The sequence below is a fragment of the Haemorhous mexicanus genome, chromosome 3 (assembly GCF_027477595.1).
Source record: "Haemorhous mexicanus isolate bHaeMex1 chromosome 3, bHaeMex1.pri, whole genome shotgun sequence".
Taxonomy (NCBI): Eukaryota; Metazoa; Chordata; class Aves; order Passeriformes; family Fringillidae; genus Haemorhous; species Haemorhous mexicanus.
In genome coordinates this window covers 5,028,110-5,045,346 of record NC_082343.1, presented here as the reverse complement: position 1 = coordinate 5,045,346, position 17,237 = coordinate 5,028,110, and the positions used below count along the sequence as shown (strand labels likewise).

The window sequence follows — 17,237 nt, the reverse complement described above, 5'->3', positions numbered from 1 at the left end:
TTCGCCCGGATTTCTCAGGGGAAAACGCCGGGATTTGGGAATGCCAAAGCCGGGGGCGGGGTAGGCCTCGTTGCCTAGCAACACCCTGTGCGCCGCCTGACGTCACTTCCGGCGCGCCTCCGCCGGGGTCGTGGCTCGTCAGCGCTTCCGGCCACGCCCGGGGCTGAGCGGGAGCAGCGGCCGGGAACGAGCCGGGAACAAACCGGGAACGGGCCGGCAGCCGTGAGTGCGGGGGCCAGGGTGGACTGGCCCCGCCCGCCTTCTTCTTCTCCCCTCTTTCCCCCTTTTTCCTTCCATCTCCTCCCCTTTCCCCCCTTTTTTCCCCTCCTCTTTCCCCCCCTTCTTTTCCCTTCCCTTTTCTTCTCCCCCCTTCCCCTCCTTGTTTCTTCCCTTTTCTCTCCCCCTTTTTCCCCCCCGTCTTTTCCCCCACCCCAGCATTCCCGCGTGATCCAGGATCCTGTGCAAATGGAGTTGGAAGTGGGCACTGTGGGGTTCTCCATGACTTCAGCAGCAGCCGCCCGGGAATCCTCTCCCCATTCCTCGTTGGGCTGGAGCTTTTTGCCTCTTCCCAGCCAGTTTTGCCTCTGGAAGGGGAGGTATTCCTGAGAAATGGACAGTGCCCAAATGGAATTAGAGGTGTAGTTGTGAAATAACATGAGAAGTAGTCAAAAATAATTTTACTGGGATAAAAAAAGTATCACTTTGGTATCACTGATTGTTTTTAAAGCACTGGGTGAGACATCACCTAATTCCCAGGACGTGGAAAGAAATTCCTCCAATCCCAGTAGGAACGGGGTTAGACTCAACAGATTCCTCAGAGCACCTTTAAATCCATAGAAATCTGGTTTGTTCTGGGGTTAGATATTTGGGAAAACACCCCAAAATTTCCACTCTTTTTACAAGCTTTGGAGCAGCTTCAAACATTCCCAAAAATAGGGTCCGATGGAAGGTTGGAAATGGGCCCCCAAAATGTGCAGGCTGTGAGTCCATTTTGAGGAACTCCCATCATTTTGGGGATTTTCAGTGTGTGAATACGATTATCCATCACATAAGAGCTTGGAATTTTACGTGGGAGGCATTTTCAGGCAGGTTTTTAGGATTGCAGTGAACTTTTGCTTAATCTTGCCCTCCTTTCATTATTGCCTGGTCAGGCCAGGAATCACTCCTTAGTTCCAGGTGCCAGCTCTGTTTGCTCCATCCCTGTCCCAAAGGGTAGGTTCTGACAGCCCAAAGCGTTTCATGGAAAACTAGGGTTGGGATTGAAGCTCAGATTGGTTTTCCTGAGGAGCTGGAGATCGCTCCAAGGTTGGATTAAATTAACTCAGAACCCTTCCCAACCCCAGCCATTCCACAAAACTCCGACCCCAGCCACCCCAAACCCGCAGAATCCCGCTGGCTGATGCGGGGCTCTCCTTAGCAGGGAGGAGGAAGATGGAAAGCAACCCCGTGCTGCTGGAATCCAAGTCCTCACCCATCAACCTGCTGAACGAGATGCAGCAGCTGCGGCTGCTGGGCCACCTGTGCGACGTGACGGTCAGCGTGGAGTACCAGGGCGTCCGCGCCGAGTTCCCGGCGCACAAGGCCGTGCTGGCCGCCACCAGCAAGTTCTTCAAGGAGGTTTTCCTCAACGAGGAGCCCGTGGACGGCCCCCACAGCAACGTCTTCCTCAACGAGGTGCAGGTGGCGGATTTCGCCTCCTTCCTGGAGTTCGTCTACACGGCGCGCGTGGAGGTGGAGGAGGACAGGGTGCAGCGCATGCTGGAGATCGCCGAGAAGCTCAAGTGCCTGGATCTCTCCGAGACTTGCTTCCAGCTGAAGAAGCAGATGCTGGAGTCCGTGCTGCTGGAGCTGCAGAACTTCTCGGAGTCACAGAATTCCGAGGAGGAGAGCGCCGCCCGCCCCAGCGCCGTGCCCGCGGCGAAGGCCGAGCGGGACTCTCCGGATTGTTCCGCAGCCGCACCTGGCCGCGGAGCGTCTCCCGAGGGGCCGGCTGCCAAGTCCAAGGAGAAGGTGGACAAAAAGAAGGAAGTGCTGAAGGCTCCTTACACCAAGATCCGTAGGGCGAGCGGGCGGCTGGCCGGCAGGAAGGTGTTCGTGGAGATCCCCAAGAAAAAATACACCCGGAGGCTGCGGGAGCAGCAGCGGAACGCCGAGGAGGAAAAGCAGCCCAAGGGCGAGGAGGGAGAGCGGGAGCAGGAGGAGATCTCCAGCAAACCCAAGGGGGCCTCCCCAGAAAACCCCGCCAAGAGCGAGGAGGACAAAAAGAAGCGCGGCGGCGCTTTCAAGTGCGGCACGTGCCAGAAGGAGTTCCTGTACGAGAAGAGCTTCCTGAAGCACATCCAGCAGAGCCACGGGATCGCCTCGGCGCTGGAGTTCCGCTGCGAGACGTGCGCGCAGACCTTCGCCAACCGCTGCAACCTGCGCAGCCACCAGCGGCACGTGCACAGCAGCGAGCGCCGCTTCCCCTGCGAGCTCTGCGCCAAGCGCTTCAAGAGGAAGAAGGACGTCAAGAGGCACGTGCTGCAGGTGCACGAGGGCGGCGGCGAGCGCCACCAGTGCCACCAGTGCGGCAAGGGGCTCAGCTCCAGGACGGCCCTGCGGCTGCACGAGAGGACGCACACGGGCCACAAGCCCTACGGCTGCCCCGAGTGCGAGGCCAAGTTCTCCCAGCCCTCGGCGCTGAAAACGCACATGAGGTAGGAGCGGCTCTCCCCGCGCTCCAGGTGCAGCCCTCAGGGCCTCCCAAATCCCTGTTTTCTCCTCATGTGGGGTCCAGCCCTCAGGGCCTCCCAAATCCCTGTTTTCTCCTCATGTGGGGTCCAACCCTCAGAGCCTCCCAAATACCTGTTTTCTTTTCATGTGGGGTCTAGCCCTCAGTGCCTCCCCAATCCCTGTTTTCTCCTGACACAGCATCCAGCCCTCAGGGCCTCCCCAGTCCCTGTTTTCTCCTCATGTGGGGTCCAACCCTCAGGGCCTCCCAAATCCCTGTTTTTTCCTCATATGGGGTGCAGCCTTCAGAGCCTCCCAAATCTGTGTTTTCTTTTTCAGGGCCTCCCAAATCCCTGGTTTCTCTTTCAGGGCCTCCCAAATCCCTGGTTTCTCTTCATATTGGGTGCAGCCCTCAGGGTCTCCCAAATCCCTGTTTTCTCCTCAAATGGGGTCCAGTCCTCAGGGCCTTCCAAATCCCTGTTTTCTCTTTCAGGGCCTTCCAAATTGCTGTTTTTTCCTCAAATCGGTCCAGACCTCAGGGCCTCCCAAATCCCTGTTTTCATGTGGGGTGCAGGCCTCAGGGCCTCCCCAAATCCTTGTTTTCTTTTTCAGGGCCTCCCAAATCCCTGTTTTCTCCTCATGTCGGGTGTAGTCCTCAGGGCCTCCCAAATCCTGGTTTTCATGTTGAGTGCACCAATCCCTGTTTTTTCTTTCAGGGCCTCCTAAATCCCTGTTTTCATGTGGAATGCAGGCCTCAGGGCCTCCCAAATCCTGGTTTTCTCTTTCAGTGTCTCCCAAATCCCTGTTTTCTCTTTCAGGGCCTCCCAAATCCTGGATTTCATGTGGGGTGCAGCCCTCAGAGCCTCCCTAATCCATGTTTTCTCTCTCAGTCCTCCCAAATCCCTGTTTTCTCCTCATATCCCACATGGGCCAGGCCTGTGCTGCGGGGAAATCCAGGTGGGATTCCTCCAGCCCATCCTTAGACCCAATACAAAGACAAGTGTGGAAATATTTGGGAAGCATTTGGCAGGGTTTTCAGTGGGAAAATGACGGATTTGGGGGCGAAGTAGGGAAAACAATGGATCTGGGAACAGGAGGAGGTGGCGCGTCACCGATGTCACCCACACGGAGCTGATCCGGCACCCGCTGGGTTTTATCTGTCCCAGGCTGTTTTTGTCAGGGAAAAAAATCACCTCTGAGGGGTTTTAACCTGATTTTATCAATTTTATCTTTCTGAGGGCATTTTGATAAGGGAAAAATCGCCTCTGAGGGGTTTTAACCTGATTTTATCAATTTTATCTTTCTGAGGGCATTTTGATCAGGGCAGAAGTAGATTCTGAGGGTTTAACCTAATTGTATCCCTTTTTTTTTATCTGCCTCGGAGCAGAGCCCTTTTCATGAGGGCAAAAATCATCTCTGAGGGGGTTAACCTGATTTTCTCAGTTATTTTATCTGTCCCAGGGTGTTTTTATCAAGGTAAAAATCATTTCTGAGGGACTTAAACCTGATTTTATCAGTTATTTCATGTGTCTCAGAGCAGACATTTTGATCAGGGCAAAAAAATCCTCACTGAGGAGTTGAGCCTGATTTTATCAGTTTTATTTTTCTGAAGGTGTTTTTATCAGGGCAGAAATTAGCTCTGAGGGGCTTGAACCTGATCTTATCAGTCATTTTACCTTGTCTCATGACAGAGACATTTTATCAGAGTAAAAATCTTCTCTGAGGGGTTCAACCTGATTTTATCAGGTATTTTATCTGTCTTCACCCAGAGACATTTTGATGAGGGGAAAAAAAATCCTCTCTGAGGGTTTAAAACTGATTTTTTTTCTGTTCCCAGAGGCCTTTCAGGAATTTTGGACATTGGAAACTCAACGCTGCCTTAATTTGGGTGTGGTGGCAGCCGGTGGTGGGGATTTCTCATCCTTGGGGATATATTTTGCCACGTGGATTTGCCTCTCCAGGAAAAGCAACCTTTTCTCAGGCACATCCCAACCCCCTGAGAAGCTTTCCCTCACATCCCAAAGGATTTGGCGCCACAACCTGGAGAGAATTTTCTGAATTTGGCTGCATTTCACCTTGAAAAATTCACTTTGACCGTAACATTTTTTGGATGTGGGTGTTTATCCAGCAGTAAGGATCAGTGGGAATGAGGGAAGGGCTCATCCTGGAGTTCCAACATTCCTTTTTCCTTGCAGGATCCACACGGGGGAGAAGCCATTTGTGTGTGACGAGTGTGGGGCCCGCTTCACCCAGAACCACATGCTCATCTACCACAGGCGCTGCCACACAGGTGAGGCTGGAAAACTGGGAAAATCCAATCCCAGCCACTCCAGGGAAAAGGCTGCCTTCAGAAAATGCTTTTTGTCCGCATTTTTATGGATAAAACGAGATATGGTCGTCTCTTAGGTGGGATTTGCCTGAGAAAGGTTCCCAAGGATATCCCGTGATTTGAAGCTGAGGGAGGGTTGATTTAAATTGGATTTTGGGAAGAAATTCCTCCCTGTGAGAGTGGTGAGGCCCTGGAACAGTTTTCCTAAAGAAGCTGTGGATTCCCCGTCCATGGAAGTGTTCCAGGCAATGTTGGGAGTGGCTTGGAGCCCCTGGGACAAGGGAAGGTGTCCCTGCCTATGGAATGGTTTGGAACTGGGTGCCCTTGAAATTTCCTCACAGTGAGGACATGCTCCGGAATTTCTGTGGGATATTTAAGAGCATTCCCAAAGCCCTGCTGGTTTAATCCTCCTTTTCTGCCTTTTTTAGGGGAAAGGCCTTTCATGTGTGAAACTTGTGGGAAGAGCTTTGCCTCCAAGGAGTACTTGAAACACCACAACCGGATCCACACGGGATCCAAGCCCTTCAAATGTGAGGTTTGCCTCCGGACCTTTGCCCAGAGGAATTCCCTGTACCAGCACATCAAAGTCCACACAGGTAGGATGTGTCCCTTTTCTTGGATACACAGGTAGGATGTGCTCCTTTTCTTGGATACACACCCCTCACCACTGCAATATTCCAGCAAGGAATTCTCAGCCAGGTTTTTCCCTGTGTGCACTGCTTGATGTCTCATGTTCTCCCCTTCTCCCACTAGTCCTGAGTGACAGCAATTCCCTGGAATGCTTCCACAGGCTGTGGAGATACCTTAATAACCTGCCAGGATCATTGGTGATGGAGAGCTCTGGTATAGCTCCGAAGGTTTATCCAGGGAAGGAGGAAAATGGGATCTCTCTCCAAACAGGGAGTGTGTGGTGTCTTCAGAGTGATCCCAGGGCTGGGAGTGGCTCAGGGGTTCCTGCTCAGAGAAGAGTGAATAAGGGGGAGGAATACTTGGATTCTGGGCAGGACTTGAGTCTCTAATGGAAAATCCCTGGAAAAACAGAGTGGCAGCACATCTTTATGGGGCTGGGAGGAACTTGCTGCCTCCAGAGGGGTCGCAGTGTGACACTTGCACCGCCAGGATGTTTTCCCTGACCATTCCCTGTCAGCCAGGGGTTGCTGGGCACTCCCGAGGCACAGCAGCTCTGCTCTGCCCGCGTTCCCAGCCTGTCTCCCATGCCGCATTCCCAGGGGAGCGGCCCTACTGCTGCGACCAGTGTGGGAAGCAGTTCACGCAGCTGAACGCGCTGCAGCGGCACCACCGCATCCACACCGGCGAGAAGCCCTTCATGTGCAACGCCTGCGGCAGGACCTTCACCGACAAATCCACGCTGCGCCGGCACACCTCGGTACGGTCCCTCCCGCACTCGGTGGGCTCTCGGGAAGGAGTTGTTTCCTGGGAGGTTGGGGAGGTCCTGGCACGGTTTTCCCAGGAAACCTGTGGGTGCAGGACCTTCACCGACAAATCCACGCTGTGCCAGCACACCTCGGTACGATCCCGCAGTCCTGGCCTGCCTGGAGCACATTCCAGCTCCTTGGAGCCGCATTCCATGGGACTGATGGGTCAAGCCCGGAGCGGACTTCCAGTTCAAGCTGATGGAAGTTAGGGTTAGGTGGGATGTTGGGAAGGCCATGGCACAGTTTTTCCAGAAAACCTGTGGGTGCTGCATTCCTGGAATTGTTCAAAACCAGGTTGGACAGGGCTTGGAGCAACCTGAGATAGGGGAAGGTGTCCCCGTCCATGGCAGGGAGTGGGACTGGATCATCTTTAGGTTCAATCTTCCAACCCAAAGCATTCTATGACTCCAGAAACCTTTTCTACCAACACCAAATACAAGCTTGATCCAAATTTTTCCGTGTCATCCCATATCCAACCTTCTCTCTCCTGGTTATTCCTTTGCAGATCCATGATAAAAACACCCCCTGGAAGTCCTTCCTCGTCATCGTGGAAGGAGCCGCAAAGAATGATGAGGGGCACAAAACAGAGCTTCCTGATGAGGAATACGAGGTGTCCCCCAAAATCCCGGAAAAGCTGCTGTCCTTCCCAGAGAACAGCCCCTACCAGAGCCTGGCAGCAGTCCCGGGAAGCGGGAATTCCAGCACGGACTGTAAGGCCTCTGGAGCACAGGAGTCCCTGCTGGGAGAACTCACTGTGCTCCACACACAGACGGACTCTGGGCAGCCCCAGCTCCATGCCCTGGTGAACATGGAATAATTCGGGATTGCCTCCTGCTCCTTAGGCTGCACCCCTTGTACAGTCCTTGGCCTGAGGGAGGCTGGTGGTGGGAAGCTGGGAAAGAATGGGTTTCCAGCTTTCCTCTGGAAATTCCTTCCCCAGCTCCATCTCCTGATGGTCGGGCAGGGTGGTACCACACCAGGGAATTTGTGGGAGTTGAACCCCTAGGAATTCAGGGGGTGGCTCAGGTACCTTGGTGGTGCAGGTTTGTTTTCCAGGGAATTCAATGCCACATGGACAATCAGGAGAACTGATGTTTCTCTATGACATTCGCTGCATTTTCCCCAGTGGAATTTCATCCAGGAGAAGTCTGGCTAAATTTGCTTTTCAGGAAATGTTGGTTTCTCTCTGCTTTTGCCAAAGATCCCAAAGAGTGGGAGCAGCAGTGGGAGTTTCATTCCAGGAGTTTGGAATCTCTGAGCAGCAAAAAGGGGCAGGTGGCAGCCAAGTGCTACTTCCTTGGTTTTACAATTGCAGGGAAACTGGAGCAGTCTGGCACTTGGATCCTGACAGTTCTCACCTTCCAGCTGCTCCAGCTCCCATGGAATTGGGCACTTAGGGGAACAGAACATCTCCTAGAAGAAGGTCTGTGAAAAGGAGCTGTGCTGGCAGGGGCTCAGTGCAGAGGCTTTTCCTGCTCCGTTTTAGTGGAATAGGATTTGGGGGATTTCCCCTGGGCAGGGAAGGAGCCTTGGAGTGTTGTTCCAGCTGGGCTGCCTCCTGTTTTTTCACAACAGCAGCTCACTGTGCTATGGTTTAATGCTTCAAACCTTGGGATGAGCTTCCCAGTGTAAAAACCCACAGCTTTTCCCATTCTTTTTCCCATTTCTTTGCCTGTTCTTGTAGTATTCCCACAGCAGTTCCTCAGCTGAAGCTGTGAGCAGAACTTTGGGAAAGGTAAGCACAATCCAGCCTGGTGAGATCCAGCAATAAAGACACCCCCCCCCCCCCCCCCCCACCTGTGGCACAGAGCTATTTTTTGGGATAAAGGGATGGCAGAGGCGTTCTCATGGAATTCTAAGCTAGAAAAAAGGGAATTTTTGTACCAGAGGACATTTCCAAGAGGTTATATTTGAGATATTTATTCCTGCTGGAGCTCAGTTATTCCCAATGGAAGGAGAAGGGTTGTAGATATATTTAAGGGCTGAGCACTTGGATCTGGAGCTTGGGAATGTTTTGTACTCTGTGAACATACGGAAGCGAGTTACTTGTCTGAGCTGTTCCTATTAAAATATGGAATATGGAGACCTCCCAGTGACTCAGTTATATCCAGTGGGACACTTTGGGATATTGACAGGCTTGGAAAGTTCACCTGGAAAAGAGAAGGTTCCCTGGAAACCTCAGAAGGGGCCTGCAAGGAAAAGTGGGAGAGATTCTTCATCAGGAATTATAGTGACAGGACAAGAGGGAGGGAATGGCTTCCCAGTGAACAGAGGGGGAATTCAGGCAGGTTATTAAGAAGGAATTCTTCCCCGTGAGGATGGGGAGGCCCTGGAAGAGTTTTCCCAGAGAATCTGTGGCTGCCCCATCCCTGGAACTATTCACAGGGCTTGGAGCGAGCCGGGATAGTGGAAGGTGTCCCTGGACCAGGATGAGCTTTAAGGTCCCTTCCCACCCACACCATTCCCTGATTCCCAACAGGAACTGAAGGCATCACACCCCCTCCCAGCCTCCATCATCCCACCATGCTCCAGCCTTTTGAGTTTTCCAGAAGAACCACTTCTCCCTCCTTCCATCCATGATTTTCACTTTATTCATGTACAGATTCACACCAAACATGATATTCTTGCTAAGGCCGTTTCCTTAAATAAGTTTTCCAAGAGTGATGGAGGTGGGGCGGGAATACAGCGGGAGTGGCGGAATTGTCACCTGGGAACCGTCACAATTCACCATGGATACAGCAGAGGACATGCTGGAGCTACTCACACACAACTACCAGGTGTAGGGATGGAGTAACAGCCCTCCTGCTCCTCCTGTCCTACAACACCGACACAGGGAACGGCAACAGAACCGAAAAAACACCGGGAAAAGTGGAGCCTCCCAAGCTGTGCTTCCCCTCATCCCGGCTCCCACAGTGCTGGACGCCTGATAAAGCCATTCCTAAGGGTGGGAATGGATGAACTCCGTGTGCTTCCAAGCCTGGAGCTGGGAGATTCCCCCCCTGCTGCCTCCCAAGCCTGGGCTTTTCCATCTGGTTGGGATGTTTGGGATGAACACAAGGACCTGTGGGAAACAGAGATCGGGAAGGGTGGGAAAACACCAAACCAAGGAGAATTTGGCATGGATCAGGATTTTTGGTTTTCAGAACTTCAGAGCCCAACAAGCCAAGCTCTATCCAAAGCCCAACATTCCAAGCTGACTTCTTCCAGAGGAAAGAGGGGCTGGGGCTGCCCGGAGCCTCCAGAACAGCCCTTAATTAATGACTTCACTCTTCCCAGAGTGACAAATTGCACAAGCTCCCGACGCCTCCGATGCATCCTGGAAAAACCAGGCAGCTCATTCCTCTCTCCTTAACAACACACCCATCAATTCCTGCAGGAATTTTTCAACTTTTCCCAAGCAAACTGTGCCCCCCTGCCACCCGAATTCCAACAAGGCTCCTGTGGGATCCACACCCACGTGCAGCTGACGGGTCAGAATTTAGGGATTGTGCCCGGCACACGCAGAGGGTGAGGTAAAAAAATAGATCCTTCCTCAGGTGGAATTATTTGGAAGTGAAGGGATGGGATGCACCACGAACTAAAGTGGAAAATCAATCCAAGAAAGATGGAAACCAACCAGGACCTAGGGCCGTCACCGATCCTAGGCTCCTGGAATGCCTATGGTGTGGTGGGGGTGTGCGGGATATTCCCAATTCCCAAAGCCTCTGCCTAGCACCACTTCCAGACCCCCAAATCCAAGTGTATCCAACACTTGAGAACGGGAAAATGGGAACACAACGGACTGGAAGCGCTCATTGGTACTGTGCTGGCCTGGATGGAATATTTACATGCTGGAATCAACGGAACAGCAGGAAAACCGGGAGCTGCGAGTGCAGGCACCGGGATGGGCGGGACCAAACCCGAGGAGGAGAAGGAGGAATTCCACTCCAAGGGCTTCTCCCGCCTGGCATCCGCCCGGAGCGTCACCACAGAGCGGGGGCTAAAGAAACACAGTGAGCCATGGGAGTGGGAAGCGACGAAAGAAAGCGCGGGATTGGGTCGGGAATTCCCGAAAAGTCCTCGGCTGGAGGCGGGAAGGGCCCGCGGGCGTCACTTGAGGTCGCCGTCGCCCTCGCCCTGGATGGTTTTCTTGATGCGCAGCAGCATCGTGGTGAGCCACTGATCCAGCCGCGAGATGGAGTCGAATTCCTTCACCTGGCACCGGCAAAAACGTGGATCAGGGAGCGGGCGGGAAAGGGGATGAGGCGGGAATGCGGCGGGGATGGGGGGAGGTGGCAGACATGGGCTCGTCCTGGGAATAAAGGGGAGAGGAAAAGGGGAGAAAAGGAAAAGGGGATGCAAAGAAGGACAGTAAAGGGAAAGGGGGGGGGAAAACAAGGGGAAAAGGAAAAAAGGGGAAATGGAGGGAAAAATAAGGGAAAAAAGGGGATAAAGGCAAAGGGGAAGCAAGGGCAAAGGTGAAACAAGGGCAAAAGCAAAACAAGGGGAAAGGGGGAAAAAAGGGAAGGGTGGAAAAGGGGAAGAGAGGATAAAGGGGAAGAGGAGAAAGGGAAGGAACCAAGGGGAAAGGCAGGGGGAAACAAGGGGGGAAAAACAAGAGGGGAAGAAACCAAGGAGAAAGGAGGAAAAATGCAAGGGGAAAGGGAAAACAGGAAGGGAAAGGAAAAAAGGGGGCTAGAAATGGGGGAAGGGAAAGAAAGAGGGAAGAGGGAAAAAGGGAAGGGGGTGAAAAGGAGGAAGGAAAAGTGGGGGGGAAACAAGGGAAAGCAGAGGAAAAAAAAAGGGAATAGAGGAAAAGAAAAAAAAACAAGGAAAAAAGGGAAAAGGCACAGGGCCGTAGTCCAGAGAAAAGTCTCTCCAAACCCAGCCTGAGCTCTTTAAGCTCCTGTCAAACTCCAAAGGAGCTGTAGCCAACCCAGGCAGGATCTCAACTCTCCATGAAAACCCAGGAATGTCAAAGGAGGAAGCTGGGACCTTGCTGGAGCAGCTGTCCCCGGCCCCTCTCTGCAGCTTCCCAAATACTGAACAGGGCTCAGGCATCCCAAAAAAGAGAGGGAAGAAGAAACATTCCCAAGTGCACCCATGGGTACTCACAGCCTCGGTGTAGGCCTCACTGTTCTGCTCCTCATGAGCTTCCAGCAGTTTCTGGGAAAACACCAGAAAAAATTAGGGAATGCTCTATTCCTGCATGTTCCCACTCCAGCACCTCATCCCAGGGAACAGAGACCCATGAAAAGCACCCACCACCACTGGGGATCTGGGCCAAACCCAGGGAAAAGTGAGGCTGATGTCTTCTAAAATGCTGGGATAAAGGAGAGAACCCCTGAAAAAGTGAGAAATCCCCCTGGTTACTCACTTTCAATAGCTTGCATTCCCGGGAATCTGTGAAAGCCGGGAACATTTCTTCGTATTTCTCCAGCGCAAGCTGGAAGAGAGAAGAGATCCCTTCACACACCATTCCTTTTTTTTTTTCCCAGGACTTGCCTTCCTGTCCTCAAACTTGGGAAAGTATCCACCAAGAATCCAACGTGACAGTGGCACATCAAGAATTCCAGCCACTGCTGAGGAGGGATCAGGGATTTTGGGGTCATAGCTGTGAGCCCATCAAGCTTCTCCCAGCTGGCTGAGGCTGGTGAGGAGGAACTGGGAATTCTGGGATAACTGACCTTGGCATTCAGCTCATCCACGATGAAGTGGCACAGAGCAGCTTTGAAGAAATATTCTTTGGCGCTGTACTTGAGCAAAGGGTTATCCATCGTGTTTGTTCCCACCTGGACAAAAAAAACATGGGAAAAAGGGGCAGGAAAGGAAAGCCTGGATTTAACCAATTCATATTCCACCCTGAGCCACAGGGCTGGGAATAAAAGGCATGGAAAAAATGCCAAAAAGCTGTTGGGAAGCAGGGAAGTTTTGAACTCATCCCAAGGGAAGTCAGATCCCACCAGGCTGATCCTTGGTTGATGAGGAAATGGAAAAAAATCCATTTGGGAAAAAGCTGCTCCAGGATTAACCTTCTGGAAGCACCAAGCAGCACTGCTGGTATTCGCAGGTAAAATATGCAACAAAAGGCAGAGTTGATAAATCCAGGAGGGAATTTTCTGCCAGAGGGAGTTGAAAATACTTTCAAAGGGGAATTTTTATGGATTTCTCCCAACCTTTTCCTGGAAACACTGAAAATCATGGATATGGCACTTGGGGACACTTGGCCATGAGGGGGGAACAGTGGGACTCTGACCTCAGAGAGCTTTTCCAGCCCAAACAATTCCCTTATTCTGGCAGTTTTGCCAACCCCTGAGCCCTGTTCCTTGGGAAGAGGTGCTATTCCCATGGGATTTGGCTCCTGACCTGCTCGTAGATCTCGATGGCTTTCTGGTACTGCTCCAGCTGTGCTGCATAGGCCGCCACCTTCAGCAGACACTTGTTGGCTGAGCTGCAACCACATCCCGAAAATCAGGCCCTGAATCCCAGGAATTCACCAGCCCACGCCCCAGCATCCCTTCCCAGAGAGAAAAGTGGGAACCCACAGCTGGGATTTAGAGGAGTTGTCTTGGAACAGCCCAAATTAGAAGTGTGCTGGTTGTGGGAGTGTCCAGGATGGATCCCTGTTCCAGCCCTTCCCACTGATCCCAAGGACTTGCCTGTTGGATTCCTCTCCCTTGTAGTAATCCGCAGCCTGCTCGTAGTGTGCGATGGCCTGGGGACAGAAATGTGGGATCAGTCATCCCGGGATAAAGCACCCCAGGGAACAGCACCAACATTCAGGGAGAGAGATGGGATCCCATGGAGCGGAGCCAAGGAGTGAAATCCTTGCCTGGAAAATAACCCCTAAATCCCATCCAGTTTTAACCTGCAAAATTCCAGCAGATCTGCAGTGGGATTCCTGCTCAGAGAGTCTGGAAGTGGGAACAAGGGAATCAGTGCTGAAGTGGGAACTAAGTGACTAAAATGGCTCCATGACACTCCCAAAGAGCTTTTCCAGCGGGAAACATCGAGGTGGATTCTCACCGGAGTTCAGCCAGTGCTGCTGGCACAGGGACACACCAGAGACTCGGGATTGCTCCACGAAAGCCTCCAGGCTGGGAAAAGCACTAACTCCAACTCAGGGCTGGATTGCACCTACACCAGGAATTCCGGTGCTGGATGGGAGAAGGGAATTCTTGAGCTCAGGGCAAGGAAATCCCAGAACGGTTTGGGCTGGAAGAGATCTCAACGGTGATCCCCTTCCACTGGGGGGAACAACTCCTACCATCCCAGGCTGCTCCAGAGCTTGGCCCTGGACACTCCCAGGGATGTGGCAACCACAGGTTTTCTGGGAAAGCCGTGCCAGTGATGCCACTGATGATGTCACCAACGCCCCCTCACCTTCTCGATGTCCACCAGCTCGGCCTCGTAGATCTCAGCGATGGTGATGTGGTGCTTGGCAGCGATGGTGAAGCGGCCCTGGGGACGGGAGGGGAGCGGGATGAGGCGCGGCGTTCCCGGGAAGCCGCGCGGCGTTCCCGGGAGCGGGGCCTTACCATGTCCGTGTAGATATCGATGGCTGCGTTTAAGCAGTTGATGGCCTCTGCAGCGTGTGTGAGAGACAACAGCGTCAGCCACGTCCCACTCCCAAATCCCACCCGGCACCTGCTCCAGGGAATATCTGCCTACAGAGCAACCTCTGGAATGACCTCAGCCCCAGCACCCCCAGCAATTCCCAAAGGGAACAAACACCAGGATGACCCAATCCCGAGTTTGCTGTCTGCATCCCCCAGTGGAGCAAACTCCAAGGGATCAACTTCAAAACGCTGCTGTTTTCCAGAGAATTTGGGAGTTTCACCACTCCAAAAGGGTGTTATCCACCCTGAGTTTGTTCCCGAGTCTCCTGGGATAATGCTGGTGGGAGGTGGGGAGTTTGCTTCCAGATCTAGCTAGGGAAAAGTGGATTGGAGACCTTCCCAAAAATCACAGCCTGGTTGAAAGAATCCCAGATCCTTTATTCTCATCCCAACAAAGGCCAGGACTGGGGAAAGCCTCGGGAACACAGTAGGGCTCCTCCTACAATCCAGCCCAGTGACTGCCTGAAGCCATTCCTCAGGAAGCCATTCCCTAAAGCCAAGCCAAACCAGGATGGACGCTGCCAAAAGTCCCAATACCCTGCAGCATCCCAAATCCCACCAAACACCAAGAGGAGACACCAGGATAGCGCTGACCTCCCGCATCATCCCAAAGCACCTCCTGGAAAAGCAGGAATGAGGCTCTGCCAGCAGTGAGCCTTTGGCTGGGAGCAATCCCACGTTCCGCTGCCGGGTTCCGCTGCCTTACCTTGCGGATCTGCTTTCTTGTAGGCATTCCCAGCATCCACAAAGCTGGTGGCTGAGTCGTGCTTGCTCTGGAGCTGCATGTGCAGCTTGGCTGCCTGGCAGAAGGCATTTCCTGCCGCTGGAAAAGAGGGAATACCCATCCCGTGAATCCCGTGAGTGAGAGGGAATGTGCTGCTTCCAGGACCTGGGGAGATTCAGGGATGAGGGCTTCCCAAGAAGCATCACCAGCTGGCATCTTAAAATTCCTCCAAGACCCTTCAGCTCACTCCCTTTGTCCACTCTCCCCGTATTTAAACAGGAATTGCACGGACACAGAGACCATTCCCCATGGAATAATTCACAGGAAGACGTTGGGGCGCTCTGGGATCACCCACGCCCCACCAGATCCCAGGATTTGGACTCACCACTCCAGTTTTTGGCAATCTTGAACATGTTGGCAGCCCTGGTGTACATCTCACAGGCCTCCTCCACACGGGTGTTGCCCCTGGAAAGCAGCAGGAATGTTCCTGAGGCCAGGTGGGGAGGGGATGGCTCCAGAGCAAAAACTGGGATTGGGAATTGGGAATCTTGGCCTCTCCACTCCCCATGTGAGAACACTGAAAGGGGAATGCTGGATTTGGGGGCTCTCCCGGAATTCCGAGATGCCAAAGGTCACATTTTTGGTAAGGAAATGTAGATTTTTCATGGAAACCCTGGGGGAAAAGAGGCTCTGGGGGGATCTCCTTGCTCTCCATAACTCCCTGACAGGAGCCAGGTGGGATCAAGCTCTGCTCCCACAGAAAAAAAAGGAATCCCAGAATCCTTAAGGTTGGAAAATCCCAACATTCCCCCAAAATCCATGTCCCCAAGTGCCACATCCACACTGCTGTTCAGGGATTATTCCATTTTCTTTTCCATCCCCTGGGAATTCTGGCACTTTTCTCCCCTCGCTCTCTCCCTCTGGCAGCTGAGCACAGTCGGTTTGGAAGCACAGGAGGGATTTTTGGATCCCTCCTTGCCCTTGGAAGGCACCTCTGGCACAAGCCAAAGCCAATGGAGGTGGCACCGAGGAATGCTACACTCAGAGAGGCCTCTGGAACAGGGCAGGTCCCAGCCTTTTAATCCCAGAAAATTAGAAATAAAGGAATAACAGCTCTTGTGCAGGGTGATGGAGCAATTCCAGGAAGAGCCCAAGTGGGAAGAAGGCATTTGGGAGACCTGGACATCCCGTTTGCAGGGAAGGTGCCAAGAGCCGAGTCACCCCCACCCCCCACCTCTCCTTCCTCTTTTTTTCCCTCCATCTGTTTTTAGCCCTGAAAATTAAAAATTCTTCTCTCAAAATCTCTGCCTGTTCCCTTCAAGGATTTTCAGGAATTTGCCGCCCGGATTACGCTCCTGGAGCAGGCCCTGACTGATTAATCTGCTACAGGCCAGAGAGAAATTTCTATTTAAAACTTGTGGATTTTAGGGCGGCCGCAGCCGATTTTTCCGGGCTGATGGATAAAAACCTCCCGGCTTTCACAGCGCATCGCTCCGGGATTGTTCTTTCCTTAAAAAAACGGAAGAAAAGCAGGAGTGAGGTGGCCAAACCACCCCGTTTCCAGGCACACCCCCAGGAACAGCCAGCCCGGAGCAGCCAGGCCCAGGGAAAAGGACGCTCTGCCATTTTCTGGGATAAGGCCGGCCGCAGCCCCGGGGGGCCGGGGTTCCCTGGCACTTCGGGAGAGCCCATCCGTGCCAGGGCGAATCCCGGGGATGCCGGGAGATGATTCCCCCCGGGATAAGGCCGGGATGAGCGCGGGGAGGGGACAGGAGCCGCAGAGGCCGAGCGCGCCCGTCACATCCCTGCAGCCATGGATGGCCAGGAGGGGCTGATCCAGGGGGATCCGGGCTTGGATCGGGATGGGAGCGCGCCGTGTGCCCCCCCCACTGTGCTCTGGCAGGGATAAGGAAAACTCTCACCCACACTGTGGGGCAGGAGTTAGGAAAAAGGGGGAAGAGGTCGGCAAGGAGAGGATGGAGGAGATGGGAAAGGGGGGCAGGAAACAGGGAAGGGGGCGGATATAGGAGATGGGGAAGGAAGGGATGCAGGAGATGGGAGGGGGGACAGGGGCACAGGGGGTGATTCAGGAGCTGGGAATGGGGGTGTGAAGGGGCTGGAAGGGGGACAAGAGCTAGAGAGGTGGATCCAGAGCCGGGGAAGGTGGTGGAGATGCAGGAGACGGAAGGGGGGAGCAGGAGGTGGGAAGGGGGATGCGGGGCCGCTCACCCGAAGAGCCCCCGCAGGAAGGAGTGCGAGCCCTTGACCCGCTTCTCGGCCTCCGCCATGAGCTGCACGGCCTCCCGCTCCTTGCCGGCGCTGTCCATCGCTCCCGCTTTTCCTGCTCTCCTTCCTCCTCCTCCTCCTCCTCCTCCGCCGCCGCGGCACCGGGAGCGCGCCGGGCGCGTGCGCGGGGCGGGGCGCGCGCAGGATGCGGGATG

The 17,237-nt window shown here is 53.6% G+C and overlaps 2 protein-coding genes across 6 annotated transcripts; one reads left to right on the top strand and one right to left on the bottom strand.

Annotated features, from left to right (window-relative positions):
• The first annotated feature begins 82 nt into the window (after positions 1–82).
• On the top strand, positions 83–8,557 carry GZF1 (GDNF inducible zinc finger protein 1). 4 transcript variants are annotated; one of them, XM_059840614.1, is made up of 6 exons: positions 84–222; positions 1,421–2,696; positions 4,905–4,999; positions 5,467–5,634; positions 6,268–6,425; positions 6,980–8,557. In XM_059840614.1, exons 2-6 carry the CDS (start codon positions 1,432–1,434, stop codon positions 7,289–7,291), a joined length of 1,998 nt encoding a protein of 665 aa, XP_059696597.1. In that variant the 5' UTR covers positions 84–222; positions 1,421–1,431; the 3' UTR covers positions 7,292–8,557. The 4 variants fall into 4 exon arrangements, with proteins under 4 accessions (XP_059696599.1, XP_059696597.1, XP_059696600.1 ...); XM_059840617.1 differs by having other exon boundaries at positions 6,243–6,425; positions 6,980–7,123; XM_059840615.1 differs by having other exon boundaries at positions 103–222; positions 1,418–2,696.
• A 485-nt stretch (positions 8,558–9,042) lies between these two features.
• NAPB (NSF attachment protein beta) lies at positions 9,043–17,203 on the bottom strand. Of its 2 annotated transcripts, XM_059840620.1 has the most exons (11): positions 17,026–17,203; positions 15,182–15,261; positions 14,779–14,895; positions 13,992–14,038; positions 13,837–13,914; positions 13,113–13,168; positions 12,820–12,904; positions 12,141–12,245; positions 11,831–11,899; positions 11,569–11,619; positions 9,043–10,668 (listed from the first exon to the last, which is right to left on the bottom strand). In XM_059840620.1, exons 1-11 carry the CDS (start codon positions 17,121–17,123, stop codon positions 10,564–10,566), a joined length of 891 nt encoding a protein of 296 aa, XP_059696603.1. In that variant the 5' UTR covers positions 17,124–17,203; the 3' UTR covers positions 9,043–10,563. The 2 variants fall into 2 exon arrangements, with proteins under 2 accessions (XP_059696603.1, XP_059696605.1); XM_059840622.1 differs by lacking the exon at positions 13,992–14,038 and having other exon boundaries at positions 17,026–17,080.
• Positions 17,204–17,237: the final 34 nt, after the last annotated feature.